Genomic DNA, 18775 nt, shown 5'->3' on the forward strand with positions numbered 1-18775 from the left:
GAAGTATCGTCATGAAGGTCCCAAATCCTACCAACCTGGGTTGGAGAGTGAGACAGGATGTCCCAGAGCCATATCCTGGGCAGTAGCATCTCCTGCAGGGGCGCCCCCACCCCGGGGTCCGGGCACTTTCCGGCAGGGTGGGCCTGGGGAGCCCTGCTCTGGAATCTGGGCTGTGTTTCTCCCACACAGGCCCCTGTAGACGCTCTGGCTGAAGTTAGGGGTTTGTGTCTGCTTCCTGTCCCGCCCCCCCCGGCTTCCTTCTCCCAGGCTCATGCCGACAGGCCCGGTGGCCCCACGGCTAACTGCCTGGTCTCTCTTCAGCTGGCACTGGATACCCACTACTGGACCTGGGTCAACCACTTTGTCATCTGGGGGTCGCTGCTGTTCTACATCGTCTTTTCCCTCCTCTGGGGAGGAGTCATCTGGTATGGATTTGATGATTTCTCAGTCACCATCATATCACCGAGGCCTGAAGGCTCAGTCCCACCTCGTCCCGCGTGTGGGTGCAGGTTGCGTGCCCACTGTGTGCAGGAGGGGCTTCACGCCAGGGCCCGGGGCCCACGGGGCCTAGGCGGGGTGATCTCCGCTCCCTCCCCCAGGGGAGACACGCTGCATCACGAGCATGACGGGGGATGAACAGGCCAAACCCTCCAGAAGGGACCGATCAAAGGTCGGGGACGGCTTCCCCAGAAAAGCTGTTATTTAAACAGAAACTTGGGAGAAAAGCGCTGACTTCATCCTGTGAGTGTTCTGGGCTGCTGGCCCTGGGCTGAGGCAGGGTCATTCCTAAGGAAGGGAGCCCCGCAGGCAAGTGCCCCAAGGCAGGCCCGGAAGGAAGGCTCCTCCGGAGACCATTAGGACGCCATGGAAGGTTTTAAACAGAGGAGCCACAGAGCCCAGCTGCACTTTTCAGAAGGTCACCGTGCTGCCGGTTGAACGTCCACCTGGGGGTGGACAGAGACTGACCCAGCGGTCGGTCCTGACGGGCAGGCGGCGGCTGCGTCTGTCACGAGTGTGCCTCTGCATGCACTGTTCTGCCCAGGGTGTCCCGTCTAAGTGGCCGGCCTGGTGAGCTCCTATTCACCCCTCAGAACCCGGGGCCCGCGTGCTCCTCGGCCCTTTCCCCGGGTCACGTCACGTCACAGGCGGGCATGTCTACCTGGCCCCCGGGCGCTTGTTCCCGCCTGTCACACAAGTGCAGGGGTTCCTGTGACGCCCCCCTCGGGCGCAGCACGTCCTGAGCAGGGCTGCGGCTGGGGGCAGTGAGCCAGGCCCAGGCCTGCCCAGACGTGAGGCTGGAAGCAGTGTCCCGTCCACCTGGCCTCCCCGCTACTGCGCAGGGATTGAGGGGGAGGGCATGCGGCCCCCGACCCTGGGGAGAGGCCCCTGGTACATCCGGTCCCCGCGTGGAGGCTGCTGTGTGGACGTCCACCCGGTGGCCCGCTCCACTGCTGACCTCTAGTGGCCATTCCGTGCATTACATGTCGGGAAAACCAGACCTGCCCTTGGTGGATTTCCCGCCACCCGACTTCTGGCCTGAGATCCCTGCGGCTCTAGTGAGCTTTCCAAGCGGCTGTGTAAGAGAAAGTCTCCCCCAAAACCCCCCACCAGCTCCTGGGCCTGGACACTTCGGAGCATGAAGCCGTGAGACTTGAGTTTAGTGCAGTCACTGCCCATTTCTAAGGCATCCCAGGTGGCTCAGATGGTAAAGAATCTGCCTGCAATGCAGGAGACCCAGGTTTGATTCCTGGGTGGGGAAGATCCCCTGGAGAAGGGAATGGCAACCCGCTCCAGTATCCTTGCCTGGAGAATCCCATGGACAGAGGAGCCTGGCGGGCTGCAGTCTGTGGGGTCACACACAGAAAGACAGGACTTCACTTCACTGCCCGTCTCCGAAGGCATTCCTAGCCCGCCTGGCAGGGAAGTCATTTCGTTCTCTGTATTTTTATAGAAATTTTTAAAAATTATTTTGGCATAAGCTTGTGTTTAGCCATTCTGCTGATGAGAACACTATCTTCCCTGTATTAATAGGTATTGAGCAAAACCCCCTGTTTCATGTTTAAACGTCTTCCCTGCTGTCCTGAAGCTGAGCTTCTGGGGCTTGTTCCCCCTTGGAATGACCTCATAGAACTCCCCCTCCTCTCATGCTCGCTACCCAGCCTTCAGGGCAAAGTCACGCAGCGCTATGGGGAGAGGCCCCCCTGGTGAGCCGGTGGACTGTGACCGTCAGAGATGGACGTGGATCCCGCCAGGGCAGACGGCCCTCCGTGCGGGACAAGGGGTCTCCACCGGCTCCTCATCGGCCATTGTGCTGTGGTTTTCTTTCCCTGGACACTGCAGGCCCTTCCTCAGTTATCAAAGGATGTACTACGTATTCATACAGATGTTGTCCAGCGGCCCTGCCTGGCTGGCCATCGTCCTGCTGGTCACCGTCAGCCTGCTGCCTGACGTCCTCAAGAAGGTGCTGTGCAGGCAGCTGTGGCCCAGTGCCACCGAGAGAGTGCAGGTACCCTTGGGGCGGGGGGCGCAGCTGGGGCCCCGTGGGGGGCCCGGGGAGGCAGCAGGAAAGGTGGTCCATCCAATGGCGACTCCAGGTGCCCGCTGGGGGCGCAGCTGGGGCCCCGTGGGGCGGGCCCCGGGGAGGCAGCAGGAAAGGTGGTCCGTCCAATGGCGACTCCAGGTGCCCACTGGGGGCCTGCAGCCAGGGGGGCACCGTGGGGGGGCCCCAGGGAGGCAGCAGGAAAGGTGGTCCGTCCAGTGTTACTGATGGTGACATGTGATTTTACACCTGAACTAAATGTCCAGTGGTTAGACTTGGACAGGTAGTCCCTGAAATAAGGAAAAGATTAAGAGAAAAAGATTAAGCCAGTTCAGAAGGCAAATTATTTTGTGTGAACCTAAACAAGTTTTTTTGATTAATCCTTATTTCAAAGGTAAAATTGCTTTATTTTTAGGGATGGAAATGTGGGTCAAACTTTAGCATTCATTTTGGGAAATTCTGGTCATGAGTAGGTAGGGTGGTTGTTTTCCGTGCTCCCAAGGGGATGCCAACAAGCTGAACTCTGGATTCAGGAGATGGGTGAGACCTAAGGATGCCCAGGCCAGCGTCCAAACAGAAGCGTGACCTGGAGTTTTAGAGAGCTCTCAGGGAGCGGACGTCCCCCACCTCTTTACCCCTGTGACCCTGCACCCCTCACCCCTGTGATCCTGTACCCCCTCACCCCTGTAACCCACCCCATGATCCCACACCTACTCACCCCTGTGACCCCGCACCCCTCAGTCCCTCACCCCTGCACCCCTCCCCCTGTGCACACCCCTCCCCCTGTGACCCCACACCCCTCCCCCTGTGACCCCTCACCCCCATGACCCCGCATCCCCTCACCCCCGTAACCCCTCACCTGTGACCCCGCACACCCTCACCCCTGTGATCCTGTACACCCTCCCCCCATGATCCCACACCCCTGTGACCCCACACCCCCTCTACCCATGATCCCGCACCCCTCCCCCCGTGAACCCTCACCTCCTCGCCCCTGTGACCCCGCACCCCCTCCCCCTTCTCCCGCACCTCTTCCCCCACCCCCACCTCGTCCTTCCGTGGCTCTGGCCGTGCGCCCTTGGGGAGGAGGAGGGATGCTCGAGAGGCAGAGGCCGCAGCAGGCCATCCTGCAGGATGCCTGTGTGGGTGAAGGGGGCGGCCGTGCAGGTGTGAGTGACAGGAGGGCGGGGCGTGCAGGTGTGAGTGGCAGGAGGGCGGGGCGTGCAGGTGTGAGTGGCAGGAGGGCGGGGCGTGCAGGTGTGAGTGGCAGGAGGGCGGGTGACCACAGGCGAGGGCGTCTGTTCCCCCCTCGCCCCCCCGAGTCCCTCTGGGGAATGCAGGGCCCCCTGCTCTTAGTCGTCAAGCGCTGCGCTGCGGCCGGCTGTGGGGTGGAGCCTCCGTCATTGCAGTGACCGCCCCCGGAGGTGACCAGTCAGGTGGGAGAGCTCTCGGACCCCTAGGGCTGATCTCAGATGCTGCCCGCGGTGCCCAGCCAGGGGGCGCAGAGGGCTCAGAGCCGGCCCGACGGGCAGCTTCACGAGAGCTGCTCGGTGATCTCAGGCCATCCCAGGGCGGGGCAGGAGCACACGGGAGGTTTCCACCGGGGCAGGGGCTCCAGTGGCCGCAGGGGCTCCGGGTGCAACCACCGACTCACTGCCTTTTCTTGTGTCTTCCCTTCCTGGTTCCTTTCATCTTCCGGCCTCTTTACCCAAATCTTGTTTGCAAACGATGTGCATGGCCTCCTGACCTCTGACCTCTGACCTCTGGGACCGGCAGACTAGGAACCAGTGCCTTTCTGTCGAGCAGCCCACCGTCTTTATGCTTTCTCAGACTTCCAGCAGTCTGACTTTCTAACGGAACAAGGTGATGCTTTTCTGTCTTTCTGCATGTTTGGGACTTGATCGGAGGACCATGGAGGGCTGACGGTTAAGCTCGGGAGCCGCGCACACAGGCCCCCGGTGCCGCGGGCGCCGGGCTATCTCCACCCACACGGCTGCGCGGGGCCTCCCTGGGGATAGCCTCAGCATCCCTCTGGCCTGGTGGCAGCTGTGAGGCCGGTCCTAGCCCCCGCGCGGCAGGGGCAGCTCCTGGGTCAGCGCTGGCCTCGCCCTGGGGCCCGAGGCAGCTCCTCCCTGTCCCTCGTGTGGAGCCCGCGGGACTGGCAGGACCACGGCCCCGGGAGAGGCAGCCTCGGCTGGGCCCCTAGACTGTGGACAAGCCGGGACAGGCGTGTTCGGGGTCAACTCTCTCACCAAAGTCTCTCTTATCTTGTTAAAAATATATGATTGTTTTTGGAAAAAGACTCCACCTGTGCCTTAAACAGCATGGGTGGCTCACTCTCAGGAGCATGGAGCGGCCGCACCGTTTTCTGTGGCCGCGGCCCAGGGTGGGAGGCTTCTCACCTGGAGCCAAGGCTTCAAGGACGCGCTTATCTGTTCTCCGTCCTCTGTGTCTCGATGCCCCTCTTGTGTGTCCCCACACTGGGCACACGTTGAAGGCCTGTGCCTGGTGTTACTGCTTTACTGGGCAGCTTGCTTAATAGGAAAATGCCTCAAGCAAAAAAAAAGAAGGCCTTTTTTTCTTTAACAATCGTTCATCTTTTAAGTTCAAGTAATTATTGGCAATCAAAATTTTTCTACCCTGGGGCATCAGAATTTGTTAGAATAAACTACATAATTTTATCTCACTGTTTACACACTTGAAGACATTTAGGATGAAATTATTAGGAACATTTTAATAAGTCACAGGAGGTGTTTGTGAAACCAGTTAAATCATGCCAACTCTGGGCTAAAAATAAATGCTCTGACGATTGATGGGGTTTACTGAGAGCTGGTTTGCTTCTGAGCCTTTGCAGAAGCCGGACTCTGCTACTTGGCGAAGGGCTCTGAGCTCTGGGTGTCCGTGGCCACGGCTGTGACAGCCCCTCACGGTGCCTGCAGCCAGTGCCCGGCGCACACAGGGTCCGTGCGGTGTTGCTGCAAAACCAGCCAATTTCGGCAGAACTTTGGAGGAACGAACCCTTGGCTAGTGCTTCCATGGAACATGCTGCATTTGAGATGGGTGGCTTTTTCTTTTCATCTGTCCTATTAAAGTGAAAACCACAGAGGCTACATATAAGCATGTGCGTGTACGTACATGCGTGTGGCATCTGTATACACACGTGCATTTATTCTTTGCACATCCATGGGCATGCACTCCCGCAAAGAGCAACCACCTGAGCGCTAGTCTGCTTCACCTCTCGCCTGCTGCCCCTCGTGTCTAGTCGGGGGCATCTGCACCTCCAACCCTGTGCTTCTCCAGCTCCTGCAGTTCCCTTCTTCCGAGGCACTGAGAAATTCCCACCACTTGATTGGAAAGCCTCAGTGTTCGGACTAGAAACGCCCAACCCCGCTGGCCTGCGGCCCTGCCACGCCCCAACCTCCGGATTCTAGCTTCAGGCCAGGATTCTTTTGTTTGACTGGACATGGGGCCAAGGGACGGCGCCGGGCAGGCACAGAGGGACGGAGGGACAGACTGGAAGGCAGGCAGGTAGACAAGGACAGAGGAACAGGCAGACGGACAGACAGGGACACAGGGACAGACAGGGACACGGGCAGGCAGGTGCAGACAGAGCGTCAGGAAGGCAGGCGGACAGGCAGGAACAGACGGACAGGCAGACAGAGAGTGGCCGGTGCAGAGCCCCTCGCTGGGGCCTGTGCGCCCTCAGGAGCAGCGCAGTCTCCGGAAGGTCGGGGTGAGCGGCAGGGCCGTCAGCCCCGGGTCCCGCGCCCCGACCATGGCCGCTGCTGCTCCGAGAGCGGGGCCTCCCGCACGCGTCCCCCTCGGCCGTCCCCACAGAGCCGGGCGTGCGGCGCGGGCTCAGTGTCTGTCCTCGCCTTGCAGAGGAGCCCGAGCTGCCCAGCCCCGGCCGACGCCGCGCTGAGCCCCGACCGGCCGCTGCTGACGGACCCCGAGCCCCGGCCGAGGCGCGAGTAGCCGGAGGATAGGTAACGGCCGCCCGCGGGCAGCCCGTGTGCTGTGCTCTTGCAGACCGCGTGGGTTTCCTCCAGAGCTTTGCCGTGCTGTGCCGTTTCTGTTAGGTTCACGGTGACAAAGACTTGCCCACACGTGGGGTCGGTCCCCGGTAAGTGGCCCACTGGAGAGGCCGGCCGCCTGGGGCTGCCTGCGGTGCACACCCAGGCACGCGTGTGAGCGTGCGTGCACACTCATCTGTGCGGTGCACAGGCCCACAGCGTCCTTCGGCGTCCAGAACTCGGCCTTCATTCTCATCCGCGGTGGTGGGCATGGCTCCACCTGAAAGGTCCTCCAGGAAAGACCGCTTTTCCGAATAAACAAAGGGCTCTGAGCCAGGCCGGGGCAGGCGTCCAGCTGCGCCTTCAGCATCCAGAGCGGGCATCTCCTGGCCGGCTTGCTCCCTCCCTGCACGTCCAGTCTGACCACCTGGGCCTCCGACCGCGGGGGCCTCCGTCGGAGCGGTCCAGCGAGATGCCCTGCGGGAGGAGCCGCACTCAGCCTGGGGCCTGGGGAGGGGCCTCGTGTTTACACACCTTTCTGTGGGACAGTGGACGCAAGGAGGGGACGGATGGTCCACACGCCGCCCAGTGTCTGGCCCAGCTACGCTCGAGGGTGCCCCGGCCGGGGCAGCGAGGGCCGCGGCTGCACTGGGTTCCGATGGGCGCTGGACAGGGTCCGCGCAGGGTCCCGGTACTGACTCTGTCCTTTCTGTTTCCGCAGACCTCGCGCTTCGTGTCAGGACTGCCTCTGGGGAGTCACCCACTTGCTACTCTGTAGTCTCCAACCCCGGGCAGCGCCCTGGAAGGCAGGGAACGCGGGGCCCCTCCTGCTAGTCTCCCACCACCCGCGGCCCCAGAGGAGGCCACACGCAAGGGTCCAGCCCCGAAGGGCTGCGTGGCGTGTGCTGCTCTTGCGGCCGGAGGAGGAGGAAGATGGGACAGGCGTCCCTGAGTGGCGACCGAGAAGGACACGCACGAGCCCGCTACCCTCCCTGACCGCGTGGCGACGGGAGGACCTTTGCTCAAGGGTCTCTGTCCGCTCCAAGCACAGCCGCCCTACCAGGGCCTCCGGGGAGCATGGCCGAGCCTCGCGGGCTGGGGTCCGATCTGCTCCATCCTCCCGAGCCCGACACCTCTGCTTTCGGACTGGCCCCCCGCCCCGTCCACAGCTGCCGTCCAGACCTGCGCGTGGTGACGCTGACCGCGGGTCACATCTGGCCCGACTCCGCCCCTCCGGGGGAGGTGCTGCCCGCGTGCTCGGGGAGCCCCCTCCCCGTACCCCGCTGCCTCTGGGGGGGCCTGGCCTGTAAAGCACAGGTTCCGAGAGGTGCCCCTTCCCGCTCCGAGGGCGCAGGCGCGGTTTGCTGTTGTGGGACGGGTGTTTCGGGGTTTGCGGGGACGCGTGGGGGTCTGGGTACCCGGGGCCGGCCTCTGCTGCGGTGCTCAGACCCCCACGGGGAGCGGCCTCTCGGGGGCGTGGACCCCCAGATCCGCACCTGGCCCGGGGTCGCCGAGGCGGCCCGGGAGACCTAAGAGCAATACCGCTGCCCGCGTGCCGCCCGCAGGCAGCCGGGCGGTAAACCCCGTCGCTCTCCTGTAACGGAATCTCCGTTTCTAGAAATAACCGGTTCGACGCAGCCTTAATGGTCCGTAAGGAAAACATTTCAGTTTGAGGTTCAAACTTCAGAAGGTACAACTGACGGCGTTTTAGGGGAGGGTCACCCGGAGGCTGAACGTTGCCCCCGCTGGATGCCCTGTGGATGCGGGACGGTGCTGAGCCCACCTGGGTCTGCTCCCGAGTCGCTCAGACCGCGTGGTTCGCTGCTGTAATGCTCACCTGTGAGATACTTGAACGAGGGGAGGAGTTGACCGCAAGAACAGGGTACACGGGTGGTGCGGAGAAAGCGGGTGACGGGCAAGCATACCAAAGAGCGGGGTGACGCCGAGGGGCCGTGAGGCTGGGTGGGCGTCCGCCCGAGGGCCCGCCCCCTCGCCGTCACTCACGCCCGCGTCCTGCGTGAGGCCCGCACCAGACCCTGCAAACAGCCGTGTGTGCGTTTGTACAGCCGTTTTTAAGAACCTAAAATGGGTATAAATGTCTTACCTGTGGGGGCAGATTCTCTGTATGTTTTAGTTAACAAATTCTTTGTAATGTATTTTTTTAGAGATCTTAAAATTGCCTTTGCACTGAAGTATTTTCATAGCTGTTTATATCTATTTTATTCGTTTATTTGTTAACGTACCATATCTAATTTTTAAAGTATGTTTTTAAAGCTTTTATTTTTTAAGTTGAAGACATTTTGGCCACTTCACATTTAAATTCTGATGGACGTTTTGGCTGAATGTCTCAATATCTGATGAATGTGAATTTTCAGATTTGACTTTATTCTCTGAACCTGTTTTGTTTTTTGGTGTTTCTGGCGGTAGCGAGTAGTTACAAGGCGTATTTAGAGTCTGATCATTTGCTCTGCTCTTTCTTCACCGTTCATTGCAATTTCATCTGCTTTTTCTTTAGTTTTTAGTTTCTATCCTTCAGCCTTAAAACAGAAGCTTCTTGACGGTTCGCTGTCCTCTTTTCTGCCTGTATCCAGACGGTTATCACTTACCTCGGATAATTCAAGTCTCCTTAGGACAGCTACTGACCGTTACACGCCCCAATACGTCTTCTTAAAATTGTTTGGGAAGTTCCTAAGTGACTGCGCCTGACAATGTGAGATGGACCAGGGCCATGAGACCAGAAGCCAGGGAAGGACGAGAACCAGGGAAGGGACATTTCAGACAAGACACTGAGACTCCCACCTGGCGGTGGGCAGTGCTTACTTGCCTTAAACTGACCTTAAAGCAAGTAGTTTAGGTATCTTCCTTAGTTTTGAAAATCTTACTCACAGCTGCACAATAACCACATATTAACATCTCCCCCATTGGTCCGGATGTCTGGTTCCCACTGGAGGGGACCCGCCCTGGGACCAGGGCCGGACCCTCCCAGCTGCAGCCACGTCCCGGCTGGGAGAAGGGACGCGCTCTCGGCCACTCCTGTTAGAACCCCAGTCAGCCCGTTCCTGTGCCCTTGACTCCACGGGCAGACACAGACCAAACGGCCCCCAGGGCCACGGCCGCGAGGCTCGCTGGGGGCGGAGCTTCCGCAGTGACGCCGCAGACGCCTAGTTGGCCTTGTGAGACTTCGCAGCTTGAACTGTAGCAATGCCTCGCACACAGTGTAACTATTCTTAAATTCACGGACATCAACCACAAGTTCAGGGCAACCTAAGGGGAGTTTCCAGCCTTTTTCTTTAAAACCACTGAGTTCACCTGTTTTGCACTGATTATGAAGAACCTAATGCAACCACTTCTGCTTATCTTGAAATTAATGGTATTTATTTAACAACTCAGTGTAACAGCTTGGTATGCACTTTCTTTTGGAAGTTTCCCATTTCTAATTTTAAAAACAGGAAAAATGTCAGCTGGCAAATGCATTCATTCTGTTTTGTTTTTTTTAGTAAGTTAGAGGGTAGGTGAATGGGGGTGAGAACCGTTTTGATGTCCATAAACAAAGCTTTAATGAAGATGTGTCGGAGTATTATTAAAGTGTGATTCTACTTTTGCAGAAAAAAATCTAAAGATCAGTTTATATAGCTTTATTTTTTACCTTATCAAAATATACAGAATTTTAATATGCATATAATGTCTCTGACTTAAAATTATGTGCGTCTGCATTGCTGTTTAAAATGTTCATTCATTATGTAGTGTGATAAAGAAAATCTTCAAAAATATATTTAACACAAATGGTATCTATAGGTATTGTCATCATAAATATTGGAATTTATTTTTAAATTATTGAATATAGTAGGTGTGTTTAAGATAATAAATCAACCTCTGAACAGTAATGTTTAATTGATTATTAATCTGCTTTGAAAAATTAAATGGTGAATTAAACCAAATCTTAAGTATTTATCTTCAAATATTCATTATGATTGGACTTTTCTGCAGAACGTCTAGGCGGGAGATCTGAATCTGCTTGCAATAAAGAAGAAAAAGTTCTGGTTTAGTCTCTTCATAGATTAAAAAGATGACAGAAGTTGGCATTAAGTTTCTCCCAAGACCAGCTGCCGGGCAAACAGTCTCCCAGCGAGTGTTTCTGTTTGGGATGAAGCCGTGGGAGCAGCCTCTCAGGATTGTGTGGGATGGGGTGGCCCCGGGCCCACAGCTGCACCGCCAGGGCGGAGGGCCCGGAGCAGGACACTCCGGCCGAACCCTGTCCTTCCCGCTGCTGCCCGACTGTCCGCCAGACCCCGTCCTCCAGGGGCTCCTCCACTCCTCCTCTTGTCCAAACCCTGGCCCCCACGCCCAGGGCTCCTGGGCAGTTAGGAGAGAGGGACCCGTGCTGCCCCATGGGGTTCCTGCAGGCCCCAAGAGGCCCCCCCAGCCCTGCCCCCTTCCTCTGCTGGCCACTGCCACCCCTGCACGTCCCGTCTCTGAAAACTGACCCCCAAACACTCCACAGATCCTCACAAAGTCTCATTCCTGGGATTCTGACTCAGTTGGGGGATCACGGTGGACCCTGAGAAAGGGCCTTGCTGGGCCGGGGCAAGGCGGCCCTTTCAAGGCTGACAGGTCCCTCGGAAGGCCTCTGGCTTCACTGGGCACAATTCTAAATTGGGGGCTTTTTCCCGGCCCCCAAACCACAAAGGAAAGGCAAGTAACTCACCCCCAGTGGGCGGCCTTGGCTGTCACCACACAGCGGCCAGCACGCCAGTCTACAGGAAACATGCCGCAAGTGAGTCGCGTCCCAGGGCTGCTGTCCACTGGGGTCCAGCGTCCACACCTGCCTCGGGTGACAGGGACCTGTGACCACACTGACCCTGGGAGCCGGGAGAAACACGCTTGGCTTTCAAGTGAGTGAGGGCACCCTGGCCTGAGGCTGTGCGGGTGTGAACAGCCAGCTCCTACCAGTGTGCGTGTGAACACAGTCCTTCATTCCACCGGGCTGTGTCTCAGTGTGATCAACATCTGCAATTATTAAGCTTCCTCTTTCAGGGAAAAATCTTAGAAATAACACACAATTTATCAGTTCCTTTCTCACACTAAGAGGACACCCCTAAATCGAGTCATCATATTAACCTGCCAGGGAAGACTCTGACCTTAGTACATGTTCATCGCATTGCTATTGCTATTGCTAAGTTCATCGCATGCAGTCAGGATAATTCAGGAGCATTTAGTCAGACGGCACATGTCTAACTCATCATCCAGACACAGGTATGAGCCCTAATCAAGCCTGACAGGGGCCCAGTGAAACCTGTCTTTAATCAGATACGAAGACCAAGCCTCACAGTTAGTGGGCAGTGTCAGGCCTAAGCCGATCTTAGAAGCTGACGCCCTTGAGGCCCACAGCTTGCCCTGCAAGGCCCCCGTCCCTTCCTCACATCTGTGGCCTCTGCTGACCCTGTCTGCTGACCAGTGCGGCCGCAGACACGGTTTTCGGTGCATCCTCTCGATTCGCTGAGCTTGCTTTTCAGAGGTCATGGTGCAGCCGGCATTCAGAAAGCTGTACTGGGTCAGCCCAGCAGCTGCCCACCAAGCAGTGACCATGACTTCTTCCGGCACAAGTTTGGCTATGGAAAGTGCTTTGGAGCTTCTTCTAAGTCCACCCACTGAGCTGGTTGTCCCGGATGTTGTATAAAATCCACTCTTCTTTGCACGTCACGATATGATTGAGAAATAGTTGGTTGTTGTTATGTAGACTAAGAGAAGACGACGCTTTAACAGTGATTCTTTTTGAGTTGCAGTTAGCTTGTGAGGCACCCCCTCTTTGAGCTTTTTCACCTTTCCAATCTGCTTCAGAGGCCGAACGGCCGCAGAATGGTGGGTGTTGAGTTTGGGCAACTTCTCATGTAGTTGTAGGAGGATCAGCTTCAAAGATGGCTCTCATTCAGCTGTCCCTGTCAACTTCTGATGGCCACTACACTCCTCATCATCAAGGCTCTCACGTCCTTTGCAGAACTCCTTGACCCACCACCGCACTGAACGTTCGTTAGCTCCTGGGCCGAATGCGTGCTGTCTCCACTGCTTTACGACCCATTTTGAACTCAAGAAAATCACTGGAATTTGCTTTTTTGTCCAACATCATTTCCACAGTCTAAATATAAAATAAACAGTAAGTGATAAGGTGATAGCAAAAAACATAAATCAAGAAATACATGTTAAAATGATGTATCACAGTCACATTTATTAAGAATGTATTCCAATATCAAACAGCAAATGTCAACAACGTGAAACAGCGATTACTTTTGCACGAACCTGAACAGTTTGCTTGGGACGAGAGGCTAGAACGCAGACCATTGACACTGAACACGGTAAGCTGGAACAGCCTGGCGCCATTTCAGGGGGGCTGCGGAGAGCTCCGGCACCACGGTCCTTTAGGTCTCAGCGCCAAGGAGAATTCAGTGAGGGCCACGTGGTCAACACGTGATTTACTAGAACAGGATGTTCGTGAGGCTTACAAGTGGGCGGGCAAGAAGTGCCAGGCTCTGAGCACTTAGTGGGCTACAGTTTTGTAATCAGAGGAGGCGTGGGGAGGAGGGAGGAGCCCCTTGTCTTTCCCGAGTAGATGTCAAGCTGCCATCAGCTCCTCCTCCAGGCCGGGAAGGGGTTTTCTTGTCCCTCCAGGGTCAAGCTAGGGCCACAAATCAGTTTTGCAGGAGTGCAGAGAGCATGGCCCAGGGACCATTAACTTCGTGAGCTCGCTGGGCAGGAGTGGGCTCAAGCACCGTGGCTTTATTGTTTCGGGCCTCATGCTTCTGCTGGGGCTTTGCGGTGCAGCTTTATCAAGAGGTGGTCAGCTTACAGGGATCGCCCATGTTTTCCTGCTCACCATCCCCTAGTGAGATTAACTATTTAATCACGGACTTTGTCCCTTCATTCTGTCCCTGCGAAAACTTGCAAATGAGCCGTGACCATCCCCTGCAGGTTGTCTTAGGACAGGGAAGAGGTGGTCACTCCCCGCGGACAGGACGGCGCGAAAGGACGGCCAGGGAGCAGGCGCTGATTCCCGCCTGCAGGTAAAACCACCCCCTGCCGTCGCTCACTCTGTCCAGGGGCCACAGAAACGGGCACCGCAGGCGGAGGTCCACCTGGCTCCCTCGGGCTTCGAGCCTCCCAGCCTCGGGGCTCCTGGAGACACCTCTCTGCCTCCATCCTCAGGTGGCGCCCACTCTGCCTGTCTCAGCGTTTGCTTTCCACAAGGCTGTCAGTCACCTTCGGTGAGGGCCCTGCCCTGATGACCTTATTTTAGATATATTGTGTCTGTAAAGGTCACATTCTAGAGTACAGGGGTCAGGACCTCAACATATCTTTTTGGGGAGACACAATTCAACCGATGCTCTGCTCTGGGGCCTTGCTGCAGGGCAGACACCGTTGAGCTGCGTGTGAGGGGGAGCAGTGGGAGGGGGGTTGGGGAGCAGTGGGAGGGGGATTGGGGACGGAGCTCAGCCGCCCCTCCCCACATCCCCACCCGGGGCTGCACGGCGCTAACTCACCATGGCCCACGGTGGCCCAGCAGGTCCGGGGGTCCTGCCCACACTGGTCTGTGTGCTAAGCACCTCCTTCCCCCGTCTCATCAGTGTTCACAGCCTGACTCCACACTGGGGGTGAGCTCCGGGGGCCCCAAGACCCCGCCTGGGCAAGGTGAACTGCCCAGCGGCCAGCGCGGGCCTGGGGCCACGTTGCTGCCTGAATAAACCCCAGGCTGGAGGCTCAGGGCCCTGCCCGCCCACCCAGCAGCATTCCTTGGAGACTGGAGGGTCACCTGGGAGCCCTGCCTTTGGCTTCCCAGAGGAAAGCCGTGGGGCAGGGTCGGCCAGCTGCCAAGAAACAAGCCCCAAGGAGCCACAGCTCAGGCGGGGTGGGCGACGAGGTTGTGGCTGCTGGCGGCTGGGGCGCCCGTGTCTCCCCCAGCAGGTTGGTTCTCTGAGGTCCCAGGTACGCGGGAGGAACCCCCTTTTCATGCCCCAGGGTCACCTCAGAACTCCAGAGGACCAGGCCCCCCACCCAGCCTCCTGCGTGTCCCAGTTGCCACTTCCTGACGTGGACCCAGAGGGCAGGGGCAGACGCTGAGAGGCTCAGGGGACCCCAGGCTATGGGGAGCGGGGCGGCCCTCCCCACTCGCTGTCACTTACGTGAGTGTTCCGTCGCTTCCGTCCATCCGACCCTCTGTGACCCCGTGGACTGTAGCCCACCAGGCTCCTCTGTGCACGGGATTCTCCAGGCAAGAATGCGGTGGGTGGGGGGCTGATCTTCCTGACCCAGGGACCGAACCCACGTCTCCTGCCTTGCGGGCGGATTCTTCACCCATTGAGCCACTTGGGATTACTTCCTGTAACACAGACTTCTTTGTGGGAGCCAGAGGCTTTCCACAGAGGAATTAACCTCAAACGGCAAAGTCCCCGATTCCCTGAAGGGCCAAGGGCGCGGTGACCAGGCAGAGACGCAGCCCCAGGACACTCCCGGGCCCAGGCCCAGGCCCGAGGGGTCTCCAGGCCGCCAGGCCCACGCCCGAGGGAGGGGCTGACCCCAGCCGGAGCAGAAGGTCCCTTTCCCCTTGGCTCCTCCCAGAGCCCTGATTGTGATGGTAATTCCCCGAGCCTCTGGGAGCTGCACAAAGGCCTGGCCTGGCCCTCAGGGCCCCTGACCAGCAGGGTGCCCGGGCTTTTGTTCTGGGATTCGCCTTGGAGTCGGGAGACTTGAATCGGCACTAACCGTCTCTGAGTGCACAGGCGTCTTGGGCATTTGTCCTCCTCGATCTCCTGGGCCAGTGACCACGTCTCAAGGCCGGAGGCCTCCCCGTGGTGGGAGAGGCTCCCGGTCCTGGTGCCTGTGGCCGAGGTGGGGCTTGGGACCCTCCACGGGAAGCCCACCTGGGGGCAGTGGCGGCCTGCAGAACCAACCGGGGTCGTGGGGTCACTGAGCGCTGCCTGTCCTCCAGGCAGGTTGGCCGGGTGCCTCCGTCTGGCTCTCAGAGCTCCGATGACACTCAGCACAGGCCCTGGAGAGCACCCCAGGACCCCGGGTCCCTGAGGTCATGCGAAACGGGTCCGGCCCCACCAAGCGGGTCAGGCCCCCACGCCCGCACATCCAACTGGCCCTTAGAGGAGAGGCCCCCGCCTCTGCCCTGACTCTGCCAGGTTCCTGGGGCCTTCCCATCCCCGCTCAATCTGGGAAGGAAACCGTCCAGCTGAGGAAGGTCCTGCCTTCGCTTTGCTGTCCATTCGGGCCAGCCTCCTCCTCGAGGCAGCCCTGCCTCCGAGCGTGTGCGGGGTCCTGTCCACTTGGCAGCCCTGGCTCAGCCATGCCCACCATCCGGGGCCTGGCTGCCCCGCCTGGGCTCCAGGGCGCTGGCTAAGCGGGGGCTGACTGCCAGGCGATGCCGTGTGGTGGGGAACGCACTTGGAGGAGGAAAGTCCTGCAGAGGTCGGCGCGCCCTCCCCTCCAAGCGGAGCCGCACGCCCAGGGCGGGTAGGAGGCTCCTGGGGTGGGGCTCCCTGGAGCCTTGGGGTTTGTGCCTATTGCCCTCCCGACGGAACTCTGTGCTGGTCTTACTCTGATTTCCAGGTATGGCCCACAGAATGCAGACGTTTGGAAGCGCCAGCTAAAATAAAGTTCACACCTAGAGCAACACTGGGGACGTTTCAGCCTGTGCACCTCAACTTTCCGAGTTCTACTGGGGAATTTGAGTTTCCCTGAACAAGGGGGACCCACAAGGGAAAAGGCCGGCCCCTTCCCTTTTCTTGCAAAAAAGGGGGCCCCCCCGCAGCTGCACGGCCCTGCCCTGGGGCCTGCACACCCCGAACCCAGACAGCAGACCGCCTGCTCCGTGCAGGCGGAGGGGTTGACGGTGATGGGGGGACACGCTGGGGGCGGGGTCGGGCGCCTCCCCGCCCCCTCCCGCCGCGCAGACCCTCAGCCGTCCTCCCCTCGCGCTCCTCCCTCTCCCTCCGCGCGGTCCCCTCCCCCACCGTCCTCGCCGCCGCCCCGCTAGCCCTCCCCCTCCTCCCCTCCCCTCCCCCAGGCCGGGGAGGAGGGGCGGCCGCGCACCTGCGGGCGGAAGACCAGGCCCGGAGGACGTCCCACGGCAGGTGTGTGGGGGCGGGAAGCGTGGGCGGTGGACGCGGGTGGGGGAGGCGGGGAGGGCCGGGGAGAGGGGCCGACGGACTCAGCGTCCCGGAGGCCAGTGACCGGTCTTCGCGCTCCGATCGCCTCCGGTGACCGGTCTGCGCGCTCCAATCGCGTCCTGGCCGCGTGCGACCCCAGGGAGCCCCGGGACCGGCCGGGGTGGAGCCGGGGCGCTGCGCGGTGTCCAGGCGCCGCCGCCCGAGCCGGAGCGCGGGCTCCACGTGCGGGACGCCCCCCACTGTCGGGACGGGGTCCTCCCGCGGACAGTTGTCACTGCCCGGTCCCTCCCAGGACCTCATCCAGGAGTCCTGACCCCCAGCAAGTGCCTGGCCAGGTGGGGCCGCTGAGGGCGGCTGGCTGAATCTGGACTTCCCGGCCCCTGTCTGGCTGTTTTGCTTTTCAAACTGGCAGTGGAAAAGTAAGACTCAGCGGTTTAAAAATAAGGCCCTTTGCTCTTTAAACGCTAAACGGTGTTCCTGCTAGTTTTTAAAAACCACCTTCTGTTCTCTGCAGCGCTGGACACTTAAACAGGAGCCCGCTCCAGCTGGCCGGAAAGAGACTTTTCTGGAGCAGGTGCAGCCTCTTAACTTTACTGGAAGCTTCCCACCCTGCCCCTAAGGGACCTCCAGCCAGCCCTGGACAGGGAAGGGGTTAAGGTGACCCTGAGGCTGGGCAGGATGTGTCGGGGCGGCCGTGGGAGGCCCCAGGATGTGTGACCACTGGGAGGGGCCAGGCCACAAAAATAGACGTGTGTCTTGGGGTGCTGGCGCTCCAGTGTGTGCGTCCCTCCCAGGGGACCCGGGACCCCCCTGGACAGGTAGGTGAGGGGTGGCGCCCTAAGGGAGACCTCGTGGTGGAGGGTCTCCTAAAGTGCAGATCTGACCCAGTGGCTGGCCCAGAGCGGGTTCAGGGACCTGAGTTCTGAGCTCTGCTCCCAGCTCCTGGACCCACTGCGGGGGGCTGGAACGGACAGACAGATGCTGCCTGTGGGCCAGGTGGGCGGCCAGGAGGGCACATGCTCCGGGTGAGTCAGTCCAGAGGGGCAGGAAGAGGGGCTTGACTGTGTTTCAGCACTTGCGTCCCTCGGGGCGGGGCGCACCCCCCAGGTCCCAGGCTCACCATCTGGCCAGGACCTGGACGCAGCTGTGATCAGGCCTCTGTGACCTCGGACCCCCACCTGTGACAGCTCCCCCTGGCAGCGATCCGGGGGAAGGCTGGCGAGAGTGGCGGGCCTTCCACGCCAGAAGCCTGGGCACCACTCTTCTTGTGACTGACCCCAGTTCTGGGGCGCCTTTCTCTCCAGGAGATCCGCGAATCAGGAGGAGGGCGCAGGGGCCACCTGTTTGCGGATCTCAGTGCTCTGAGGACACCTCTGCCCCAGACGCAGCCTGAAACCCGTCCTTCTCCCGAATTGGAGCCTCTTCCCTCCCAGCCCTGCCACTGCTGGGAGTCTCCTGACCTCAGGTTGTGGCTGTAATCGGTGTCCGGATCACCATTCAGGCTCTTTCTGCGTTTGGGGCTCAGCTGTGAAAACGGGAGATTTACCTGGGAAGCAGCATCTTGGTGATTGGAAGTGGAATGAAGGTCACTTGGACAGAAGAGCTTCCTGCTGTTGGGAGCTCACATACCTTTTGTAAAATGGCGTAAAGCCTGAAGTTGAGAGAGAGGTTACTGGAGCGTTTGTGCGAACGGAATAAACTGCTCTGTTGGTGGCACCTGGCCATCCGCTTAGTTGATCTGGTGCTAAGAGGCTCCAGGAGAAGCTAGAAGTGTGAGAGGAACAGTGACCAGAAGATAGCATTCTGCTCCACACTCAGCTCAGCCTCTTGTTCTCAGGTCCACTCATTTCACCCTTGCCTGAGCCCAGGAGAGCCGGGGTGACGCTCTCCCCTGACAGGTGGGAGATGCTGGCTGAGCGCCAGCCGCAACCTGGACTTGCCCGAGGGCCCAGGGCCTCGTCTGGAGCTGCTCAAGAGATGCTTGGTCCACTCCTCCCTGGAGAAGGCGGGTGGTGGCCCAGCCCGCTCCCAGAGAAGGCACGCTGTGTGGTCAGCAAGGGGTG

General features: G+C 59.3%; 2 protein-coding genes across 11 annotated transcripts in view; both read left to right on the plus strand.

Annotated features, from left to right (window-relative positions):
• Nucleotides 1-10588, plus strand: part of ATP11A (ATPase phospholipid transporting 11A) — a 104735-nt gene extending 94147 nt beyond the window's left edge. For 2 of the 5 annotated variants that reach the window (XM_025000176.2, XM_002692013.7), the window contains exons 27-30: nucleotides 322-425; nucleotides 2341-2506; nucleotides 6419-6522; nucleotides 7271-7360. In XM_025000176.2, coding sequence (XP_024855944.1) covers nucleotides 322-425; nucleotides 2341-2506; nucleotides 6419-6511 — 363 coding nt within the window. In that variant the 3' untranslated portion in view covers nucleotides 6512-6522; nucleotides 7271-7360. Of the gene's footprint in view, nucleotides 1-321; nucleotides 426-2340; nucleotides 2507-4312; nucleotides 4837-6418; nucleotides 6523-7270 lie in introns of those variants that run through there. The other 3 variants (XM_025000174.2, XM_010811006.4, XM_025000175.2) reach the window with 3 other exon arrangements.
• A 6029-nt stretch (nucleotides 10589-16617) lies between these two features.
• Nucleotides 16618-18775, plus strand: part of MCF2L (MCF.2 cell line derived transforming sequence like) — a 91270-nt gene continuing 89112 nt past the window's right edge. Inside the window, exons 1-2 of one of the 6 annotated variants that reach the window (XM_059892329.1) lie at nucleotides 16996-17131; nucleotides 17227-17530. The gene's annotated coding sequence lies outside the window, so the exon portion shown is untranslated. Of the gene's footprint in view, nucleotides 16677-16995; nucleotides 17132-17173; nucleotides 17531-18775 lie in introns of those variants that run through there. The other 5 variants (XM_059892330.1, XM_059892327.1, XM_025000180.2 and 2 more) reach the window with 5 other exon arrangements.

This window comes from Bos taurus, chromosome 12 (assembly GCF_002263795.3).
Source record: "Bos taurus isolate L1 Dominette 01449 registration number 42190680 breed Hereford chromosome 12, ARS-UCD2.0, whole genome shotgun sequence".
In the NCBI taxonomy this organism is placed as follows: Eukaryota; Metazoa; Chordata; class Mammalia; order Artiodactyla; family Bovidae; genus Bos; species Bos taurus.